This window comes from Odocoileus virginianus, chromosome 10 (assembly GCF_023699985.2).
Source record: "Odocoileus virginianus isolate 20LAN1187 ecotype Illinois chromosome 10, Ovbor_1.2, whole genome shotgun sequence".
NCBI classification, from domain to species: domain Eukaryota; kingdom Metazoa; phylum Chordata; class Mammalia; order Artiodactyla; family Cervidae; genus Odocoileus; species Odocoileus virginianus.
This window is the reverse complement of record NC_069683.1, coordinates 32783534-32807633: the sequence shown is the minus strand read 5'-3', so window position 1 is coordinate 32807633 and position 24100 is coordinate 32783534. Positions and strand designations below refer to the sequence as shown.

Genomic DNA, 24100 nt, shown 5'->3' with positions numbered 1-24100 from the left:
CTTTCTGTCCTACTCACTTGTCTTACACATTTGTGTGCGGGTGTGTGTTTATGTTCCTCTGTTAAATTTCCTTTGCATTCTCCCCCTTTCTTCTCTCTTTCCTTGTATCTGTTTATCTTACTCCCTCTCCTGTCATGTTGGTTTTGGCCAGTCATGTGCCACAGTGCTGGTGTGAGGCAGTGGCATCGCGGCCCGGTTTCACCGTGTCTGCTTTCCTGGGAACAGGCTCCGAGATGTTAGAATAAGGAACAAGCGGTGATAAGATCAGAGTCTTAAGTGTCTTTTAGCTGTTTTGTATTTACTTCTCTTTTATATTTCTTCTGTCTTCATGGAGCTGTTACTGGTGTTCAAACACTTTCAAGTTTACATCATCTTAGTCAAACAGCTAGTAGTGAGGATACTCAGAGCAAGTGTTTCCCACTGTTTTATAGACAAAGAGCCTGAGGCTCAGAGAATTTAGGTGACTTTGCTCATGAGCACATCTAGAAGATGAGGGAACCAGGACAAGAGCAAAAGCCAGGTCTCTAGACTCTCGGCCTAGGGTCCGATTGTTGCCTTGTGGGAGAAGGCTTTGGGGACTGATGTGCTGGGCTGCATTAAGGCTTTGTGTGCCTTTCCATGTTGTTCTTCGGGTCACAAGGCACAAAGAGGGAGGTGAGGAAATTTGTGAACAATACCCTGGGGAGTTGTAAGGAGACCTAGGTTTTAATCATTTATTTTTTATTCATTCATTCGTCATTCAGCACAAATTCATTAATTCCCACTAAATTCTAGATGCCATGCAAAGAGCTGGGGATATGGGCATTAACAAGACACCATCACCACCTTCAAGTAGGTTCCCTGGTACATAGTCTAGTGAGGGAGGCAGGTGAGGAAACCGTACAGTCTAGTAAAATGTTACAAAGTCACAAGACAGACTTTTTCCAGGCACAGTGGAGGCATCAAATCTCACATCTCCACCTGGGTGAGGGGAGTACTGTCAAGAGAGATACCACGGAGGAGCCACCGAGATGTGTAAGTGGACAGGCCAGCACTGCAGCAAAGGAGACAGAATGTGTGAAGGCCTAGAGTTGTGAAAAGCAAGGAGTTTGATGTGACTAAGTGTGAGATGCAGATTTGTTTGGAGGAAAAGACAGTATGAGATGATAAAGGCCACATAGGGACTGGATCATGAGGTCCCTGTGATCCATGCCTGTGAATTTGCTTTTCATTCCTTAGATAGTCGGGAGTTAGAAGCATGATGAGTTTTGTAGTTTAGAAAGATGTCAGGAGACAAGAGGATGGCCTTGGAACTGGGTTAAGACCGAAGGCAGAGAGGGAAGTTGAGAGCTTGTTTTAATAGTCCCAGTGAAAGGTAAGATCTGAATCAAGGTGGCAGCAGGTAGCAGTGGGGATGGCACAAAGAGGGAAGATCTGAGGTCTTAGGCATCGAGTACATCGTTGAGTCTTGGGAGGAAGCTGGATCAGATGCTTCAGGGAGAGGGAAGAAAGAACAGATCTGACCTTGTCTTCCCTCTGAGGAATGAATTGGGAACATATACAGGAGTCAAAGCCAGGGTGAAGGAAGCAGAAAGCAGCCTAGGAATGAGACTGTATGAGAAGACACTCAAGTCTGGGTGCCTGGGAATGAGACCAAGTGGGGTTCTTCAGTCTAAGCCCCCGCCCCGCCCCACCCTGTAGATAGGCATGAGGTCGCTAGCCCTTCACACCCGTTCACTGCTCACTGTTCCCACTGCCTGCACTTGTCCTACTTGAACACGTTTTACTCTCCACTGGATTATTCTAGTCATCATACAGACATGCACTCTGTACCCAACATTTCCTTCCAGTTACCACCTCATTTCCTTGTTCCTCCTTTAGGGAAACCGAGCTCCTTGTCTCCATTCCCTCTCTTTAATTTCTTGAATTCCTTCCAGTCATGCTTCCCTTCCTACAACTCCACCAGAATCTCTCTTCTCAAGGTCACAGGGACCACCTAAACCTGGGGATCTCCCTGAAGTCTTTTCCTTGCTTAGTTGTTAGCAGTTTTGGCTCAGCTGATCACTCCCTATTTCTCAGAGGTCTCAGGATATCACTCCTCACAGTTTCCTTCCTTCCTCACTACATGCTCTTCCCAGGGTTCAACCCTTGGACTTCCCTAGATACACCGACTCCCTAGATGGTTCATCTAGCAATGTCAGTGAGTTCAGTTGCTCAGTTGTGTCCGACTCTTTGTGACCCCAAGGATGGTAGCACACCAGGCTTCCCTGTCTTTCACCAACTCCTGGAGCTTACTCAAACTCACGTCCATCGCATCAGTGGTGCCATCCAACCATCTCATCCTCTGTCATCCCTTTCTCCTCCTGCCTTCAATCTTTCCCAGCATCAGGATCTTTTCCAATGAGTTGGTTCTTCGCATCAAGTGGCCAAAGTATTGGAGCTTCAGCTTCAGCATCAGTCTTTCCAATGAATATTCAGGACTGATTTCTTTTAGGATGGACTGGTTGGATCTCCTCTCTGTCCAAGGGACTCTCAAGAGTTTTCTCCAACACCACATCGTTCAAAAGCATCAATTCTAAAGCACTCAGCTTTCTTTATGATCCAACTCTCACATCCATACGTGACTACTGGAGAAACCATAGCTTTGACTAGCAGACTTTTGTCAGCAAAGTAATGTCTCTGCTTTTTAATATGCTGTCTAGGTTGGTCATAGCTTTTCTTCCAAGGAAAGTTTCTTTTAATTTCATGGCTGCAGTCACCATCTGCAGTGATTTTGGAGCCCAAGAATATAGTCTGTTACTGTTTCCATTGTTTCCTCATCTATTTGCCATGAGGTGATGGGACTGGATGCCATGATCTTCTTTTTCTGAATGTTGAGTTTTAAGCCAGCTTTTTCACTCTCCTCTTTCACTTTCATCAAGAGGCTCTTTAGTTCCTCTTCTTATCTAGCCATGAGATTTTAAAATAATATCTGTATACCACTGACAAATCCCAAATGGAAATTTATAACCCCAACTCCTTTCTACTAGGTGCTCAGGCCTAGAAATGTGATTCATCCTTGACTTTCCTTTGTCTCTCTTACCTCCTATCCACTTCATCAGCAAATCTGATTGGCATAGCCCTGGAGAAAAATCCCATCTGTCCTGCTGTCGTTCTAGTTCAGGCCACAGTAACTTTTGCTTGGATTGTTCCAGTGGCCTTTACATGATCTCACTTTGGCCACCCTGCATCCCTACACTTCATTTTCTGATATGATCAGAGCATGTCATTCTTCAGCTCACACTCCTTCGAGAGCTTCCTTTTTCAGAGTAAATCTGAAATCTGTTGGTCCGTGGGCTTCTCTGGTGCCTCTTACTGGTCTCCAGCCCACTCCTCTTCATACTCAACTCTGGCCACGCTGGCTCCTTATTTGCCCCCGGAATACAGTAAGCATGCAGTTGCCCCAAGCCTCTGCCCTCCTGCTCCTCTTGCCTGGAACATTCCTCCCCTGGATAAACACATTGCTTACTTCCTGAAGGTTCTGTTCTCATGGTCCCTGGCAGAGGGGCCTCCCCTGATCTCCTCCACTGTTAAACTCTGCCCCTTTACCCTGCTTTATTCTCCTTCACTGGCTCCACAACCCACTCACTGCATGGATTTGTTTATTGTCTATTCACTCAAGACAAATAAAGCCACACTGTCTCCCTCTACCAGTCTATAACCTGTAGAGAGAGACTGTCTAGTTTAGTCTCTGCTGATCCTCGATGCCTAAAATAGTACCTGGTGTGTAGTTGGTGCTCAGTACATGCTGGTTGAATGGATGAAGAGCCGAGGCGTGTCTCAAGACTGGTACAGTTGGCACACCGTGATCTGGCAACTGGGTGGCTTCCTTTGTCCGCTTGCTCAGGGTTCAGGGAAGGTTGGCCATGAGCTGCCCTGGGAGCCCTGAAGACATGAAGCTGGAACCTGTCGATGGCAGAATGAGAGACCAGACCCCACAGAGGCTTTGCTCAGGTGCTCGGCTTCCTAAGGCAGCCTGGGTCCCGGCTGTCATTCTCTTGACCATAGTCTTTCCTCGTCCAACAAGGGGAGAGTGGCTTTCACCTCCAACCTCAGTTTGAGGAATTGGGAAACAACTAGAGAGTGAAACTGAGGACCAGAGTGAGCACACTCTCCCATCCGTGCCTCGGAGGTGCCACCTGTTGTGTGCACTTGTTGTCACAAGGGCGCTCGCATCCATCCTGTGCTCTAGGTGAAGATTCTCCCAAGCCTCCTCAACTGGGGAGCAATCCCTGATGGAAGCTGATTCTCGGGACTGCAGAGCTAGCTTCATTTTCAGGGAATGCTGGGGGGAAGACCCCCAGAAGAGTGCCGGAGCCTTGAACAGTGAGAGAGAGGGAGGGAGGTGCAGTCCGAACATGCAATCCTTGGCAGCTGGTCTCCAGGGAAGTGCAGGAGCGAGGCATGGGGATGGGAGGCCCAGGACGGTGGTCCTGCAGTGGGGTGGGGATGGGGGGCCACTTACACACAAGCCCAGCCTTTCCCACCATATCACTTTGCTATTGGTGTTGTAGCAAATCACCCTGAGACTTAGGGGCCTGGAACAATCAATGATGTCTCACGTTCTTGTGCATTCACTGAGTAGTTCCTCTACAACCCCTCCCCCGGGCTTGCTCATGTAGCTGGTTCATTGGCTCCAAGATGACCTCACCGTGTGTCAGGCCCATGTGGTGGCTGGGGGCCCACAGTGACACTGTGCATGGCCTCCTCTGAAGCACTAGACTGGCTTTTCTTCTGTGACAGTCTCAGGGCAGAACCCCAAGTGTGTGAAGTTGGAAACGTCAAGGCTTCTTGAGGCCTCAAATTAGAAACTGAGACAGTTTGTTTTCTACCATATTCTATTCATCAAAGCAAATCACAGGGTCAGCCTAGAATCAAGGGGCAGAAGAATAGACTCTACCTTTTGATAGCATGAGCTGCAAAGAATTTATGACTGTATTTAATTTATTCCTTTCCCTTCCCAGGCTCCCCTGATGTGTGTGTGTGTGTGTTAGTCGCTAGGTCGTGTCTGACCCTTGGCTCAGACAGTAAAGAATGTGCCTGCAGTGCAGGATACCTGGGTTCAATGCCTAGGTTGGGAAGATCCCCTGGAGAAGGGCATGGTGGCCCACTCCAGTATTCTTGCCTGGAGAATCCCATGAGCAGAGGAGCCTGGTGGGCTACAGTCCATGACGTAAAGAGTCAGACATGACTGAGTGACTAACCTTTTCACACTTCTCCCCTCGCACCCTGAATGTTTAGAATCCAAGGACAGAGGTAAACTGTTTTAAACGTTTATCCAGTGATTATTCTGAATAGGCAGCTCCTTGTTAATGTTAGTCATTATCAAGCTAAGGTTGAGTACTGTGTGTTAGTGACTGAGCTCAACACTTGATCCGTGTTGTCTCTATTCCTTACAACAGTCCACTGAGATGTCTGTTCTTTTAACCTCCATTTTATTTATGTATTTATTTTGTGTGATTTGCTTCTGGTCATTTTCCTTTCTAAAAAGAAATATTATTCCATGGTGTATATGTACCACAGCTTCCTCATCCATTCGTCTGCTGATGGGCATCTAGATTGCTTTCTTGTCCTGGCTATTATAAACAGTGCTGCGATGAACATTGGGGTGCACGTGTCTCTTTCAGATCTGGTTTCCTCGGTGTGTATGCCCAGAAGTGGTATTGCTGGGTCATATGGCAGTTCTATTGCCAGCTTTTTAAGAAATCTCCACACTGTTTTCCATAGTGGCTGTACTAATTTGCATTCCCACCAACAGTGTAAGAGGGTTCCCTTTTCTCCACACCCTCTCCAGCATTTATTGCTTGTAGACTTTTGGATAGCAGCCATCCTGACTGGCGTGTAATGGTACCTCATTGTGGTGTTGATTTGCATTTCTCTGATAATGAGTGATGTTGAGCATCTTTTCATGTGTTTTTGTGCCATCTGTATGTCTTCCTTGGAGAAATGTCTGTTTAGTTCTTTGGCCCATTTTTGGATTGGGTCATTTATTTTTCTGGAGTTGAGCTGGAGGAGTTGCTTGTATATTTTTGAGATTAATCCTTTGTCTGTTGCTTCATTTGCTATTATTTTCTCCCAATCTGAGGGCTGTCTTTTCACCATTTGAATCAGTTCTAATGAGATGGATGAAACTGGAGCCCATTATACAGAGCGAAGTAAGCCAGAAAGATAAAGACCATTACAGTATACTAACACATATATATGGAATTTAGAAAGATGGTAACGATAACCCTTTATGCAAAACAGAAAAAGAGACTCAGATGTATAGAACAGACTTGTGGACTCTGTGGGAGAAGGCGAGGGTGGGATGTTTCAAGAGAACAGCATCGAAACATGTATATTATCTAGGGTGAAACAGATCACCAGCCGAGGTTGGATGCATGAGACAAGTGCTCAGGCCTGGTGCACTGGGAAGACCCAGAGGGATCGGGTTGAGAGGGAGGTGGGAGGGGGGACCGGGATGGGGAATACATGTAAATCCATGGCTAATTCATGTCAATATATGACAAAAACCACTGCAATGTTATAAAGTAATTAGCCTCCAACTAATAAAAATAAATGGAAAAAAAAAGAATACTGAAAAAAAAAGAAATATTAATTTTTTAATTGAAGGATAATTGCTTCAGAATGTTGTTTTCTGCCAGAGATACAGAAACTGAGGCTTAGAGAAAGTTACCTGAGCAGTCATGTAAGTTGTTAGTGGCTGTGCTGGGACTTAAACCCTGCTACTATGATATTCTTACCCTCTATTGAGAACAACTAGCCTAGATAACCTGGTGAAAAGCTTACTAATAATAAACTGTCATAATGAGTTACAGTGTTCGACATCATTTCATATCCATAGTCACGTGTGCCCATTACAACAACTCTGATGTCGTTAGAACAACATTTTGAGGAATTGACACTGGCAGCTTATAGAGCCTGAGTGGCTTTGCCCATGGTCACATTCCTGATACCAGGTAGAGTTGGAAACGTGCTGAGAGATGCAGTGAGTTCCACCCTCAGGTGAGCGTTGGAGCCCCATGAGAGGCAGGGCCTTATCAATGACCATGGTGTGAGTGAACGCTGCTGCTTTGTGATGAACCTGGAGGTGCTTGGACTCCAGGTCAATGTAGTCAGGCCTGCTTTTGACTCCAAGCTGCCAGAGCACATTGGCTTGGCCTGTGTGGGGGCGCTGGGGGAGGATCACTTGTGGCTTTGGGCCCCAGATGAGCCAAGATCCGAAGACCAGGACCCTTAAAGGAAGGGCCTGTCTCTTCTCTGTTTTATCCTTCACTAAGAGAGAAAAACTAAGCCTCAGTTAAAACAGACTGGGCACTGAGAGAATTTCTTAACTTGTGGGAATGTCTTCATGTTCGAGCTACTGAGGGAACTTACAGAGTCGTTCTTTCTGAAAGCATCAGCAGCAGGCTGGAGTCTTTACAGGCTAGAGGTCCTTGGTGTTTTTCTGTCGCTCTGTGGGGAGCCATTGCCCCCATTCCCCAGTAGCTTCAGGGACTGGTAAATTCTTACCTTGAGGGTTGAGGAGCCACATTGTAGGGGAGCATTTATCAAACTATCTAGAGAGATAAGGCATATATAGTTTGAAAGGGCTTCCTGAGAGATTCTGAGTCTCATTAAATATTGGCCACCACTGACTAGGGTTTAAGCTTCATGAGGACATGAATTTTTGTCTCTTGTTTATTCTGATAGCTAGCGCCTAGAGCAGGGCCTAGCATGTAGTAGGTGCTCACTAATTATTATTGAATGAATAAACACATGACAAAGTCATCTTCTGTTAAAGGCATCTTCTCTCGCCTCCAAGTGGGAGTAACTGAGACACAGAGTCCTTTGTGTAGCCCAGACGCTTGTTGCCTTACAGGGCTGGACTTTGACCTTTTGCATCCGTGGTTCTGTGAAAGAAGTGAGGGACCTGGGCCTTTTTTGATTGTGAGTAGGTCCGGCTCTCCCCAGGCTTGCGCTTGGCACATTGCCCTAGCCCTGCCCGCCCTGGGGAGTACTCTTTTCACACCTCCTCGCTGAGCAGAGTCTCTTTGGTCATCAGCTTGGCTGGGCACTGGATTTCTCTCATCTGTGCCCATGTACACGTGGGATGGCTCTTGTTTGACTTGCCCTTTTAAAAACAACTTAAGCATGTTGAGGTTTCCTGTTGACTGGGGGCAGCCAAAGGCTATGACCCAACAGGGAATTGTTGGCCAATTCCTGACTCACCCGAGCTGCAATTTTCTGTGTGTGATTGAGCAGCGACAGCAGCCTGGCTCAGGGGCAGCTGGCTGCATTCCCCAGATGGCATGGTGCTCTGGAGCCTGTGAGCCTGGACCGCCCCACTCTGCGGGCCTGGGGATTAGGGTCAGGTGGGCCTTGGGAGCATGCAGTGTTGGCAAAGCCCTGCTGTCTTTGAACTAAAGCAGTTTGGGAACATTTCTGAAAGTTGACAGTGATTGCCCTAGTAGACAACTAGAAAAGAATGCCGATAAGGAAGTATGCCCATGGTTCTCTTCAGTCAGATCACCTGTACCTTTTCCTGTCTTTATTTGTTCATCATTCATAGTGCACCTGCTAGATACCGACTAGGTATCCCTCCACCTGGAAGAAGTCACGGTCTCATGAGGAAGACCAAGAGGTTCCCTGATATTTACAAACACTACACTGGAGACAGGACTGTGCCCAGAGCTGTGGAGGTCTCTGCTGATCTATGTCTAGGGACCCGGGCAGTTCACAAGGATGGTGGAGGCCACTGCCTCCTCTTTAGAGCAACAACATAGTGTAGTCCTAGCTTCACCATGTACCAACTGAGACCTTGAATGAGATGTTTAACCTTTGTATGCCTCAGTGTTTTTCATTTGCAAAATGAGGATAATAATAAAGTATAATAATATGACAGAGTTTTGTGAATATTGAATGGATAAATATATGTTAAGCCCTATCCTAAAGAAAATCAACCCTGAATATTCTTTGGAAGGACTGATGCTGAAGCTGAAGTTCCAATAGTTTGGCCACCTGATGTGAAGAGCCGAGTCATTGGAAAAGACCCTGATACCGGGAAAGATTGAGGGCAGGAGGAGAAGGGGGTGACAGAGTATAAGATGGTCGGATGGCATCACCTATTCAATGGACATGAGTGTGAGCAAGCTCTGGGAGATAGTGAAGGACAGCAAAGTCTGGTGTGCTGCAGTCCATGGGGTCGCAAAGAGTTGGACACAGCTTGGCAACTGAACAACAAAAATGTAAAAACATTTACTTAGAACTGTTGCCAGTATTTGCTAAGATCTGTGTGTTGATCTGGAGCTGGGAGGTGGCTTGTTTGATGTGATACCACTGCTGGAGGCTAGAGCCGTGAAGAAGCTGGTCTCCTCTCCTCATCAGCCTCCTCATTGAGACAGTGGAAAGGATTCTTTCTTGAGGCGCCCTTCTGATCCTTTTGGGAGGCTTTCCTATAGCTCAAATGGTAAAGAATCTGCCTGCAATTCAGGAGACCAGGGTTCAGTCCCTGGGTCAGGAAGATCCCCTGGAGAAGGGAATGGCAATCCACTCCAGTATTCTTGCCTGGAGAATCCCAAGGACAGAGAAGCCTGGTGGGCTACAGTCCATGAGGTTGCAAAGAGTCCGACATGACTGAGCAACTAACACATACACACCTCTGATCCTTTTGAGACCTTCAAGGATCTGAGTTCTTAATCAAGACCCAAGCTGAGGTGGAGTGTCTTGTGTCTGGTAGCAGAAGCCTGAGGGGAGATGGGGCTTGTCCAGGAGATAGATCAGAGGGGTCAAGTGCCTATTTGGGACCACTTTAGGAAGTGGGTGCTGGAGATGCTTTGTAGCAGCTCATGAGAGTTGATTATGAGTGTTGCTTCCCAACTCCACATCCAGTGAGGTCACATGGGTCGTCTGAACTCAGCCATAGTAGGAATAATTATATTGTGAAAGTTGGCAGGTGTGACAAATCTATGCTTTCTCCCTGCAAGGAGCAGATTATTAAGTATTTAGAAGCACACCCCTGGTCTTACTGTTCTCTGATTGGCAGAGGTGGACTTGGGGATGCTCTGGCCTGTTGTAGACCTGGCTTCTATGGCAGACAGTACCCAGGGCCTCTGGGTATGAACTGGGCAGAGAGACCCATTGAGTGTAGCCTGCTGTGGATAAGATGTTTCTTCCTGAGGACAGCTTTGGAAGGTACATTATTGCATATAGTACTTTGAGCTTGAGAGTCCCACAGGAAAGGGGTGAGCTGAGCTCTTTAAGAATAAAACAGTGTTGTCAGGCCACGCACTGCCATTTCTCTTCTTTTTTTCTCCTAGGTCTCAGTCAGTCTCTCCACCTCCGGTTCTCTCCCCACCGAGGAGCCCCATCTACCCGCTCAGTGACAGTGAGACGTCAGCCTGCAGGTACCCAAGCCGCTCCGGCTCCCGGCTGCTCCTCAAGGACTGGCATCCCCGTGAGCCTTCACCCCAGCATCCTCAAGCCCCCTCCCCCGACACCTCACCACCCGTCTGTCCCCTCAAGGCCACCAGCTTCGGTTATCTGGACAGAAGCCCTGCTGTGTGCAAGAGAGAGGACCAGAAGGAGAACGTCCGGGGGGCAGCCCAAGATGTAGAGGGCATCGCTGCTTGCCCGCCCCTCGCCCAGAGCACTCCGTCCCTGGGGTCAGCAGTGGGTCCCCGGAGTGTCTTTCTGAACCGCGCTGGCCCCCGTGCCCACAGCCTGGGCATCCGGGAGAAGATTTCAGCATGGGAGGGTCGCCGAGAGACTTCGCCCAGGATGAGCGTGTGTGGAGAGAAGCGGGAGGGCTCTGGGGGCGAGTGGGCGGCCAGTGAGGGCTGCCCCAGCGTGGGCTGCCCCAGCGTGGTGCCGTCCCCCTGCAGCTCGGACAAGACCTTCGACTTCAAGGGCCTCCGGAGGATGAGCAGGACCTTCTCCGAGTGTTCCTACCCCGAGACCGAGGAGGAGGGAGAGGCACTCCCTGTGCGGGACTCTTTCTACCGGCTGGAGAAACGGCCCGGCCGGAGTGAGCCCAGTGCCTTCCTCAGGGGGCACAGCAGCAGGAAGGAGACCTCAGCCGTGCTGAGTCGGATCCAGAAAATTGAACAGGCCCTGAAGGAGCAGCCGGGCCGGGGGCTCCCCCAGCTCCCCAGCAGCTGCTACAGTGTAGACCGAGGGAGACGGAAGACTGGGACCTTGGGCCCCTTGGAGGAACCCACAGGGAGCGCGAGTTTGAACACTGGCAGCCGGGCCGGAGGAGCGGCTGGAGTTGGGGGGGAGGCGGGCCCACCCCCGGAGAGGGAAGGCAGTGGCCCCGCTAAGCCAGGGACCCCTGGAAATAGCCCGACCTCCCAGCTGCTGCCGCCGAAGAGCTCCCCTGACCCCGCTGTGAACCCTGTCCCCAAACCCAAGCGCACCTTTGAATATGAGGCTGACAAGAACCCCAAGAGTAAGCCAAGCAATGGTCTACCTCCTTCACCCACACCTGCTGCTCCACCCCCCCTGCCCTCCACCCCAGCCCCACCTGTCACCCGGAGACCCAAGAAGGACACACGAGGTCACCGCAAGTCCCAGAACAGGTAACGAATGCCCCTCCAGTGACGCAGAGCTAGGCACAGCGGCTTTGTTTTCAGTGGAGGATGCAGGAGCAGACTGTGGTTGCGGGTCACAGTTAGTAGTGCTTGGTAAATTCTGGAGCAGCGAATGATGTTAGGTGAAACATGAGCTAGGTGAAAAAGGTTGATGGTTCTTCTGCTCTTGCAGGGGATCTTCCCAACCCAGGGATCAAATGCATGTCTCAGGTCTCCTGCATTGGCAGGCGGGTTCTTTACCACTAGTGCCACCTGGGAAGCCCTGCTTAAAAGTGAGTGGGAGGGTGACACGACATTCCAAATGTCGTGTCCTGAGGATGCTGACTGGTTTGGCCTTTGGAGTAGAGCCCTACTGGAACTTCCTCTATGGGAAGGGTGAAAGTGAGAGTTGCTCAGTTGTGTCCAATTCTTTGCAACCCCATGGACTCTATGGACTACAAAATCCTTGGAATTCTCCAGGCTGGAATACTGGAGTGGGTAACCTTCTCCAGGGGATTTTCCCAACCCAGGGATCAAACTCAGGCTTCCTGCATTGCAGGCGGATTGTTTACCAGCTGAGCCACATGGGGATGGTAGGGCCATCTTACTTTTAGATTGGTAGGGCAGTCCCTTGAGTACTAGTAGGATCTTATCCTCATAACTACCTGAAATGCCAGCTAGAGATTTATTTCCTTGGCTGAAACATTATCCAAATACTGCACGTTACCATTAACACAGTAGGGTTGATGCACTTAACATGATTTGCTCTTTCCTGAGGGCTGTCTGGGGGTATAGGAACCCTGGGCTTATATGAAGAGGGGATCTTTGGAGCCTAAAAGGGGAGACTGATGGAAAACAGAGAGAAAGAGCATTTCACCTGGCCATGTCAAGAAGGACCTGTTCTGGGCCTCACATTGACTTCATGGTCCGTCTCAGCACTCCTGACACTGGACTGCCCAGACCATCTCCACAATTGTAGTGACTTGGGAGCTGGAGCAGCTGGAGTTGGTGCAGGTTGATAGGCATCTTGTTTTCTGAATAGGCGTAGGCTGGGAGCCAGCTTCCTGTGCACGGCCTGTCGTCCTGCCCCTCACTGCCTTTCTCTTCTAACCTAATGTCAGGTGGGCATTCAGGTTTCTTTGTCTTCTTTCTTTGTCTTCAACCTGACTCCATACTTCAAGCTTCCACCCAGCATATCCCAACTCATACAGAAACTTTCCCATCCTATGCAGAGAAGAAAACATAACAAAGGCTCAAACTCATGAGCTAGAAGAGACCTTGGCTAAATGTAATTCCATGTTCTGGTCCACCTCAGCATGCTCACTGACTCTTAAGTCTGCAACACCCTGCTGAAATGTTTGCTTTGCCTTTGTGTGTGTGTGTGTGTGTGAGAGTCGCTCAGTCGTGTCCGACTCTTTGCGACCCCATGGACTGTAGCCCACCAGACTTCTCTGTCCATGGAATTCTCCAGGCAAGAATACTGGAGTGGATTGCCATTCCCTTCTCCAGAGGAACTTCCCGGCTTTGTCTTTAGTCATCTATCTCTAGAAAAATCTGTCTAGAGCCTGCTGTGCACCAAGCCTTTGCGCTGGTCAGGGGGACACAAGGGTGCATAAGATGTGGCTGTTGCATTCAAGGAGTTGGTAACCTGGTACAGGAGATAGATGCACAAATGAATTACAGATGCTGTGCTCCCTACCCGGATCCATGGGCAGGCAGAATGCTGCCGAAACCCAGAGGAAGAGGCGTCCTAACTGGGGAATGAGGGAACCCTCCTCAGAGAGGGAGGTGCTGAGCTACATTTAGGAGAGCAGGAAGCACATAGCCAAGTGGAAAAAGGGGATAAGAGGAGAGAGTACTTCAGCCTGAAGGTTTTACACATACACACCCACATATTACATTTATAACGTATACATACATCCATATATGGTAGAGTCACTTCAAATGAGAATTAACAGCAAAGTTAAATCTCTGTTCTTAGGGCAAAAATAAAAAGGAGAATCCGTTTGAAAGCACAGGGTAAGGATGAGATAGTAAGTTTAAATCTGTGGTGCCTGGTACAGTTCTTGTATTTAATATACCTTTTTATTTTAAAAAATATACAAGCCATACATTTCTGTTATTCAACCAGAGAAAAATCTTTTTAAAAGTCTGGAGGAGAAACTGACTATATCCGTCATCATGTAAGACCCTGTGCTGGTCCTTGATATGGTACCTTCCAAGAGGGATTTTCAAGGATAATTTGGCTGAAAATGGCTTGTGTTATTTGCTGACCTGAGAACTGCCTACATGAGATGTCGACTCCACTGTATACATTGCTGAAGGCTTGCTCTCACACCAGCAGTGGTTTGCAGGCCAGCTTTCAGAAACCTCTGTGCTCAGCCATTGGGTATTTAGCTGGTTGAGAAGTCTGGGCCAGAGACAGAGATTGGGGCGTTACCATGGTAGCAATGGTAGATACAGTGATGGTTGTCAGTACAGGGCTCCCAGAAAGTGCGGCGCGAGAAAGAGAGTCCTGAAGACAGAACTCTGAGACTGTGGCATTGGAAAGGCAAGTGCAAAAGGGGACCCCTCACAGGAGCTTGAGAAGCGATTGGAAACTAGAAGGGCCTATGTCACAGAGGGCAGGGAGGAGAGGGCCAGTATGAAGTGTTCAGTTGTGATGAAGGCTGCATAGTAACCACGCAGCCGAGGACACTTTTAGTCCTAGACTTGTACCCCAGGGCCCTCGGGGTGTTGTTTATTAAACATGAGAGAAGGGACTGCATCAGCTGAGAGATCCAAGGGTACCCGAAGATGAGGAAGGTGTTAGTGGGCGAGAGGAGGGATTCAGTCGGTGCCGGTACTTTTCTCCCTCCCGGGAAGGAACGAGCCTTGCAGAGTGAGAGAATGATGCTGGGCCAAGCCTCCCTGGTGAAGACGAGGCATAGAGGGTACCATGGGCACAGCATGTCTGAGAAGCTAACTAGCTGTGGTTTGGAAATTATGCAGTAGAGGGGAAGATTATTTGGGAGATGGAAAGGAGCAGGTAACTAACAGAAGGGAAGGTAGGTCTTGGAAGTAGCTTCTGGCGGCAAATTGCCCTCCCAGTTCCTCTCAGAAGTGGTGTGATTTGTCTTGAGGGCTCAGGCCCTTCTTGTTTCAACAAACCACCCACCACCAGCTGCTTCCCTGGCCCCTGAACCGCTCTGAGCATCACCCGTCCAGTGTTGAGCCCTTGCTCAGATGCAGGCGTGGTGTGAGACTCTAGAACGGACGAGCTACTCAGTTCCTGTGGTCATGGCAGACACTTCTCAAAAATGATATTCTCCAGGGCTTGGAGGCCCAGGTCAAAACCTCAGACCCTGGAGTCCAACAGCCTGCACGAGTCTTAGCTCTGTCGCTTTATCTCCTTGAGCCTCAGGCTAATCCATCTTAAAGTGGCACGATGGCCTTGTAGCAGCATGGTGAAGATGAATGGGTGAACATGTGTAGAGCATCAGACACAGCGTCTGACACATGACATCCTTTTCAGCTGTGATGGTTGTTATTGGTATTAGTTGCAGGCACCCAGGCTGGGGCCTTTCAGACCATGTATCTCCTCATTTGGATGGTAAGTTTGGATCCACCTTGATGTTTGCTCAGTTGGTGATTTAGGGAGGAGGACCTCCGGTCTTGGCTGTTGCCCTTGGCCGTTCTCTGCCAGGGCAGCAGGGATGCGGTTCAGCCAGAATGACTCATACTCTTGTCATCCACAGAAAATCCTTTGAGTTTGAGGATGCATCCAGTCTCCAGTCCCTGTACCCTTCTTCTCCCACTGAGAACGGTACTGAGAGCCAACCCAAGTTTGGATCCAAAAGCACTTTAGAAGAGAATGCCTATGAAGATATCGTGGGTAAGCAGGGGCCGAGGCGGGCTGGCTTGTCTGTGGTGCCGCAGAAGCGCGGCTGCGGGAAGGCATTCCCAGGTCCCGCTTCACTCTCTCTGGGCAGATGTGGCGCGACTTCTGGAACTTCTCAAGGAAAGGGGCATCAGAGAAAGAGGCTTACCAAAGACTGAGCAGCTGAGAGATTAAAGCCTGGCTTTGAATGAATTGGAACCCAAAGGGCTCCTAGGACCACAAAAAGGGGGAACCACACTGTCCCTTTATTTTTGAGAGTCTCTGGAGTCCAATAGGTGCCCTTTCTGAGCTGTGTGTCCTTAGGCAAATCACTTTTAGCTTTTTTGAGACCTTTTCTCTTATGAAATGATGATATTTTTAATTTTTAATACTTAGTAAGTTTATATTAAAAAAAGAAGAGTCACTAAGTAGCAAATGATGAAAACATACAATTGACACTGGCAGAAATACTTGGGAAGGTGGGACAGAGGTTCAAGAGGGAGGGGACATAGGTATACCTATGGCTGATTCATGCTGATGTTTGACAGAAATGGTGATAATATTTTTATGGTGACAACAATAATAATAGTAGTAATACACAAGATTACTGTTAGGATTAAATGAGATAAAATAGATATCAAAGTACCTAGTATGATACCTGGTCCTTAATATGTATCTCTCCTACTCTTCCCTTAAAGTAAGTGTGAAAGTGTCTGAGATTTCACTCTGCTTGCAAGTTAGCAAGTCTAGCCTGTTCCAGTTCACAGGTAATGGCAGAGGGCAGAGGTGCTTGGATCACCGAGGGCTTTACTACTCATGCACAATGGGCCTCATGAGCTTGATGTTCACACGGGTTCCCCTTGCTCCCCAGTCCCATGGGGCAGTGTGGTGGAGGTCCAGGTAGAGGCTGTACGCTTGGTGGGTCTATTATGTCCCAGCCAAGGAACTTCAAGCTTAGGAAACCCCGAGCTTTTCAAGGGGCTGCTGGCATACCTGTTCAACCTTTGCCCCATAAGCAGACATTATCCTTATTATTCTGATCAGGAAACAGATCTGCCTCTGCCCTGGAGGGAGACTCTATCCCCCAAGGCTGTTTGCTCTATAAACATCTTTGAAAAGATACTTGGGAACCATTAATTTCTCTTGCTCAGTTTGGAAATGTAGAACACCACGGAGAATTGTCCTCCAGGTACTGGGAGGATATTGTGTTGGCAAACTTACATCTGAGCGTCAACAAAAAGCAATAATAATAATAGCCGAAGCTCAGTCAGTTCAGTTCAGTTGCTCAGTTGTATCCAACTCTGCAACCCCATGGACTGCAGCACGCCAGGCCTCCTTGTCCATCACCAACTCCAAGAGCTTACTCAAACTCATGTCCATCGAGTTGGTGATGCCATCCAACCATCTCATCCTCTGTCATCCCCTTCTCCTCCCACCTTCAATCTTTCCCAGCATCAGGGTCTTTTCCAATGTGTCAGTTCTTCACATCAGGTGGTGACAGTATTGGAGTTTCAGCTTCAGCATCAGTCCTTCCAATGAATATTCAGGACTGATTTCCTTTAGGATTAACTGGTTGGCTCTCCTTGCTGTCCAAGGGACTCAAGAGTTCTCCAACACCACAGTTCAAAAGCATCAATTCTTCAGTGCTCAGACTTCTTCATAGTCCAGCTCTCACATCCGTACATGACTACTGGAAAAACCATAGATTTGACTAGATGGACCTTTGTCAGCAAAGTAATGTCTCTGCTTTTTAATATGCCATCTAGGTTTGTCATAGCTTTTCTTCCAAGGAGCAAGCGTCTTTTAATTTCATGGCTGCAGTCACCATCTGCAGTGACGTTTGAACCCAAGAAAATAAAGTCTCTCACTGTTTCCGTTGTTTCCCCATCTATTTGCCATGAAGTGACGGGACCAGATGCCATGATCTTAGTTTTCTGAGTATTGGGTTTTAAGGCAACTTTTTCACTCTCCTCTTTCACTTTCATCAAGAGGCCCTTTAGTTCTTCTTCACTTTTCCATAAGGGTGGTGTCATCTGCATATCTGAGGTTATCGATATTTCTCCCAGCAATCTTGATTCCAGCTTGCGCTTCATCCAGCCCAGAATTTCTCATGGTGTACTATGCACATAAGTTAAATAGCACAGTGACAATTTACAGCCTTCATGTACTCCCTTCCAGATTTGGAACCAGTCTGTTGTTCCATGTACAGTTCTGACTATTGCTTCTTGATGCTTCTAACTGCTGCATATAGATTTCTCAGGAGGCAGGTCAGGTGGTCTGGTATTCCCATCTCTTTAAGGATTTTCCACAGTTTGTTGTGCTCCACACAGTCAAAGGCTTTGGCATAGTCAATAAAGCAGAAGTAGATGTTTTTCTGAAACTCTCTCACTTTTTCAGTGATCCAATGCATGTTGGCAATTTGATCTCTGGTTCCTCTGCCTTTTCTAAATCCAGTTTGAACATCTGGAAGTTCATGGTTCATGTACTGTTGAAGCCTGGCTTGAAGAATTTTGAGCATTATTTTGCTAGCGTGTGAGATGAGTGCAATTGTGTAGTAGTTTGAGCATTCTTTGGCATTGCCTTTCTCTGGGATTGGAATGAAAACTGACCTTTTCCAGTCCTATAGCCACTGCTGAGTTTTCCAAATTTGCTGGTATATTGTGCAGTAATATGTGCACACTTTCACAACATCATCTTTTAGGATTTGAAATAGCTCAACTGAAATTCCATCACCTCCACTAACTTTGTTTGTAGTGATGCTTCCTAAGGCCCACTTGACTTCGCACTCCAGGATGTCTGGCTCTAGGTGAGTGATCACACCATCATGATTATCTGGGTCATGAGATCTTTTTTGTATAGTTCTTCTGTGTATTCTTGCCACCTCTTAATATTTTCTGCTTCTTTTAGATCCATGCCATTTCTGTCCTTTATTGGGCCCATCTTTGCATGAAATGTTCCCTTGGTATCTCTAATTTTCTTGAAGAGATCTCTAGTCTTTCCCATTCTATTATTTTCCTCTATTTCTTTGCATTGATCACTGAGGAAGGCTTTCTTATCTCTCCTTGCTATTCTTTGGAACTCTGCATTCAAATGGGTATATCTTTCCTTTTCTCTTTTGCTTTTAGCTTCTCTTCTTTTCACAGCTATTTGTAAGGCCTCCTCAGACAACCATTTTGTCTTTTTGCATTTCTTTTTCTTGGGGATGGTCTTGATCACTGCCTCTTTTACAGTGTCACGAACCTCCATCCATAGTTCTTCAGGCACTCTGTCTATCAGATCAAATCCCTTGAATCTATTTGTCACTTCCATTGTATAATCGTAGGGGATTTGATTTAGGTCGTACCTGAATAGTCCAGTGATTTTCTCTACTTTCTTCAATTTAAGTCTGAATTTGGCAATAAGAAGTTCATGATCTGAGGCCACAGTCAGCTTCTGGTCTTGTTTTTGCTGACTCTATAGAGCTTCTTCCTCTTTGGCTGCAAAGAATATAATCAGTCTGATTTTGGTGTTGGCCATCTGGTGATGTCCATGTGTAGAGTCTTCTCTTGTGTTGTTGGAAGAGGGTGTTTGCTATGATCAGTGTGTTCCCTTGGCAGAACTCTGTTAGCCTTTGACCTGCTTCGTTTTGTACTCCAAGGCAAAATTTGCCTATTACTCCCGGTGTTTCTTGACTTCCTACTTTTTGCATTCCAGTCCCCTATAATGAAAAAGATGTCTTTTTTTGGTGTTAGTTCTAGGAAGGTCTTATAGGTCTTCATAGAACCATTCAACTTCAGCTTCTTCAGCATTACTGGTCAAGGCATAGACTTGGATTACTGTGATATTGAATGGTTTGCCTTGGAAACGAACAGAGATCATTCTTTCGTTTTTGAGATTGCATCCAAGTACTGCATTTCAGACTCTTTTGTTGACTATGATGGCTACTCCATTTCTTCTAAGGGATTCTTGCCCACAGTAGTAGATATAATGGTCATCTGAGTTAAATTCACCCATTCCAGTCCATTTTAGTTCCCTGATTCCTAAAATGTCGATGTTCACTCTTGCCATCTCCTGTTTGATCACTTCCAATTTGCCTTGATTCATCTACCTAACATTCCAGGTTTCTATGCAATATTGCCCTAGTTGAGGCTAGGTTGAGTTTATTTTTGGGTTTTATCTTAATTCTGGCCAAATTCCCTTCAGCGGGAGTTTCTGTTTTGTTCAAGTGAAGTGTGTGTCTCAGCGCAGGTCCCCGAGGAGAAGCCTGCGTCCATGCACTTGACCGCTCTTGCCTTCCTCTCTGTCTCATCTCTGCCTTGGGCCTTGGGGCTGAAGACCATAGAGTCCTAATGAGTGTATTCATGTATTCGTGCTAAGTCACTTCAGTCATGTCTGACTCTTTTTGACCCCATAGATTCTAGCCCACCAGGCTCCTATGTCCATGGGATTCTCCAGACAAGAATACTAGAGTGGGTAGACATTCCCTTCTCCTGGGTTCAAACCCAGGTCTCCAGCATTGCAGGTGTATTCTTTACCTTCTGAGCCACATACATAGTTTCCCCAATTACTTGTGATAATGATCTTCTACCAGAGTGGTACAACTGTTACAATTGATGTACCAAAATATCATTATCATCCAAAGTTCATAGTTTACATTAGGTTTCACTCTTGGTGTTACACATTATATGTGTGTGCTAAGTCACTTCAGTCATGTCCAACTCTTTGCAAACCTATATACTACAGCTCTCCAGGCTCCTGTCCATGGGATTCTCTAGACAAGAATGCTGGAGTCGGTTGCATGCCCTCTTCTGGGGATCTTCCCCACCCGGGGATTGAACCCACGTCTCTTAGGTCTCCTGCATTGGCAGGCTAGTTCTCTACCACTAGCGCCACCTCGGAAGCCCAATGAGTGTGTTACAGAGAGGAATGGCCCTAGTGGAGAGCCCTCCAGATAAGACTGTGGGATCCTGGGAAGAGAGAGTCATCTAATCCCCTGTTTGTTCTGAGTCGTCAGGTTCCTACTTTTCTCTTTACAGTCTGGCTGCTCCAGCGTTTCCGGGGAGCCAGCAGCAGTGCTTGGACCCACACAGGCACTGCTTTCCCAGGGTTGGGGTGTATCGGATGTGGCCGCCTGAGGCTCAGTCCTATCTGAAAGTCTGTGGGAGCGAGATTCCCCAGAACGGCAAGAGGGCTTGGGGAAGGAGGCCTCTTTGGTTACCACTGGGAAGAAACTTTGTATGCAGGGCCACCCAGAGCTGAGCTCAGTCAGGAGCTGTAGGGGACAGAGGCACAGCCCCATCTTCCTCCCCACCCCAGAGCAGGGTGCACTCCTGTTTTCTCTGTTCTGAGAGAAGTCCTCAGGTGTCACTGCTGCTTGGGACCCTGGAAGCAGCCAGGGTGACTGCTGCAGTGGGCAGGGCAGGCTCCAGCTTTCAGCTGTCCCCCTTAGGACCCAGGCGCTGCCGGCACTGGGGCCTCAGCACTCTCTTCTGTGAGAAGTTTCTGCAGCCCTTCTGTGCTGCCCAGGGACCTCACCAGGGAATGCTCTTGCATCAGCTGAACTGGAATAAGACAAAGAGGTGCTCCAACCATTTCTCCCTGTCCAGAGCTCCACAATCACAGGGTTCTGTTTGAGGTTATTTGGAGGCTGTGCATGTAGTGTTGAGGGGTGGGGCGTGGCGGGCGGTGAGAATTTTGGAGGCACTATTCAGAGTAACAGAACTGTTCTCAGGGCATCCTTAGCTTAGAAGTTAGAAGAGGTAGAGGGAGGCAAGTGTGTCTGGGCCTTGGCCTCCTTACTCGGTGGAGGGGACTTCCTGCCACTTTGAGGTGTTGCGTGAGAAGGCAAGAAAATAGCAGAGGAGCTTGTATGCCTCTTAGATGGATGAGCTAGAAGCCGAAGTAAGGGCTGGACTGAGGTGAGGCTGGAGCGGGGGCATGTTCCCTAGCTGCTGAGCTCCCTTCCGGATCTTTGGAGTGCTGTGTAGAGAGGAGGGGGTAAGAGCGGTGGGGAGGGGATGGCAGGGAGGGCCCCCTTGGGGGTTCTGGCTGCCCTGGTGCAGTGGGGGTCGGGTGAATTTCCAAATCTCTGGTTGTTCAGTGCCCTGGCCGCGTTTTCCTCTTTTCTGTCACCACAGTAGCCCCTGAACTTCTAGACCTGCCCAGGGAGGCCAGAGGGAAATTCAAGGGAGGATGTCTCTTTGTCTCAGATTCTGGTTGACTTATCCTTTCTCCTTCCCTGGAGACAGTCCAAGAATTTGGACCCCCCTGGAGGCTTTCGAAGGGGGCCCTCATTGCTGAACTTTGAGAGTCACTTTCACTTTTGCCTCGGACTGACCAGAGCCTGACTCCCCGGGAGCCTTCTCTCTCTCCTTGGCCCAGCCTGTGCGCGGTGAGGCTGACGGTGCTCTGGTTTGGATTATCCAGTTTGTGCCGCCTCCCTTGCTCGGGGACAGACAGAGCTTTGTTTTGGGTGTGTGATAATGGGGCTGTGGTGGGGAGGTGGGAGGTGGGCAGAGAGCACCCACGCCGAGTCTTTATCTTGGGGGCCAGCCCATTGGTCTGGAGTTCCTGGTCTATAAGAGGCCAAGTGCCAGTTGGCCCAGAGACTAACACGGTCTTCTCCGTGAGCCCTGGACTTGAACACAGGGCTCTGGGGAGTATGCTAGCCTCCTGTCTATACCTGGCATGATGCCTTGGGAACTGGGGTGGGATACTCCAAACCAGGCTGACATTTACCCTGCTGATTTGCAACAGAGTGGTCCTGAAATAAAGTTAGACTTCTGTGTTGCTTCTGGGGGCTGTTCCTTCTCGCCTGTCCAATTTGACATCTGCCTCTGGAAGATGCTGCTGTCCCACAAAGCCTTATAATCGTTGGCATTCTGAGCCTGACACTCAAAAATGCACCCAAGGAAGCAGCTTGTTAGAGAGTTATGTGGAGTGGCCTCGGCGCCTGACCAGGGAGCCTGGGCTGCATTCCTGCAGAGATTCCCACTCCCATCAGCTTGCTGGGGCTGAGGGAGCGTTTCCAGGAACTTGAGTGGGGTGGGAGCTGGGGACAGAGCCAGTCAGCCTTTCTGCAAAGCTTTTTGAGCGTCCGCTCTTTCGGCCTTTTTCTCTCATGCGTCCCAAGGCTGAGGGGACAGTGAGGATCAGAGGCACCTAATAGCGTAGAGGCTGCCGCCCAGAGGTGTCATCCAAGGAACAGTGCCCGGGCAGTTGGGAAATGGTGTCCAGCCTTGGAGGGTGGGGAATGGCTGGCCCCTGAGAGCTCCCCATCTGTGCTGTGCATTGCCGGGGAGCCGGGCCCTTCATCTGGCCCTCTCTCTTCTGTGCAAGGGAGAGGAGGAGGCCAAGAACCAGGAGAAACAGCTGGCTGGACACGGAAGAAGGTTGGGGAGGGAAGCTGCAGACCCAGGGCCCTCGCCATGGGTGTGGTCTGGGAAGCTTACGATTTGGAGAAATTCTCAGGGTGTTGACAAAGACACCCCTTCTCTAACCGGTTCTTCTACTTGTATGTGTGTTGGAGGCTGGAGTGTTTGGCATCCGTGGTTAATGACCACAGGAGACGTGGGAAGGCATGGCGGCAGGGCTCAGTGGGACTGGGTTCTTCCTTCAAGAGGATCCCCATGACAGGTTTGGGCTCTGACCAAGCCCCTTATTAAAAAAAAGTGCAAAGCAGAAATTCTTGGCGATGCCCCTGTCCTTTGTCTCATCAGCAAAGCTGGAAAGGGTGAGACCTCTGGCTTCCGCAGCTGGGCTTGATGAGATGGGACTGCTCCAGGCCAGGCCTCAGGAAGGAGGACCTACCTCTTCTCCCTCTCCCAAGGCGGCCTGGAGCACCCTGGAGGGAGCTGTGTGGGCAAGAGTGCAGGTGAAGGTCTTCAGGCCTGCCAGGCTTCCCGCCTCCCATCCAGGCCCTGCAGAGTCTTCTTCAGGTTTCTCCACTCAGCTCCAGCTTCTTTAGCCTCGCTGTGGCTCTGTCCCGGAGGACGAAGGAGGCTCTGAGCTGGATTCCCCAGCCCTCCTGGTCTCCCAGCTCTGAGCCATCACTTTGGGATTGACTGGCTCTAGGCCTTGGGTACTGCTTGGTCTCTGTACATCCCCATGCCCTCGTCACCCTTACTATCTAGACAGATGGCTGGGAGGGTTTCTGTGTGGCAGCTCCAGGAGGGTTGTCAGAACAGTCCAGAAAGTGGGGTGTCAGAGGTGAACGGGGCTGTGAAGGGCTCAAGCTAGGCTGGGGAGGCAGGGCTTGGGCCAGGGCCAACCCTCATTTCCTGGAGAAATGATTAGTGGCCTGGTTATATCTGAGAGGCTTTTGAATGTTGCTGGAGAAGAAAGAGGCTGTTTCTTTCTGTTAGGCTGGGCAGGCAGGAGAAGCAGGCATTTGAAGCTTTCCTGAAGTGTAGTTTCCAGAACATACCAGGCTTGAGACCCTGGTGTTCCCAACTGTTTTCAGTTCCCGGATGATCACTGGTATGCATCTGTGATTGTCCCCGGCCTCCGTCTCCTACTTCTGTTTCTTAGAGCTTTGGCTTTTGCATTGATGTTCAAAGGGAAAAGAAGGAAGGGAGAGAAGAGGAGTGAAGGAGGGAGGAAAAGAGAGTTTGCTGCAGGACTCACATCATGGCGCTCAAAAGCCATTAGGAAGTTTAGGAACATCTGTCTAAAACAGTGGTTCTTAATGGGGCAA

The 24100-nt window shown here is 48.7% G+C and overlaps 1 protein-coding gene across 4 annotated transcripts in view; it reads left to right on the top strand.

The window, feature by feature from the left end:
• The window catches only part of DENND2B (DENN domain containing 2B), a 163003-nt gene that overhangs the window by 113254 nt on the left and 25649 nt on the right, over window positions 1-24100 (top strand). For all 4 annotated transcript variants that reach the window (XM_020870839.2, XM_020870841.2, XM_020870838.2 and 1 more), the window contains 2 exons: window positions 10317-11576; window positions 15305-15441. In XM_020870839.2, coding sequence (XP_020726498.2) covers window positions 10317-11576; window positions 15305-15441 — 1397 coding nt within the window. The remainder of the gene's footprint in view (window positions 1-10316; window positions 11577-15304; window positions 15442-24100) is intronic.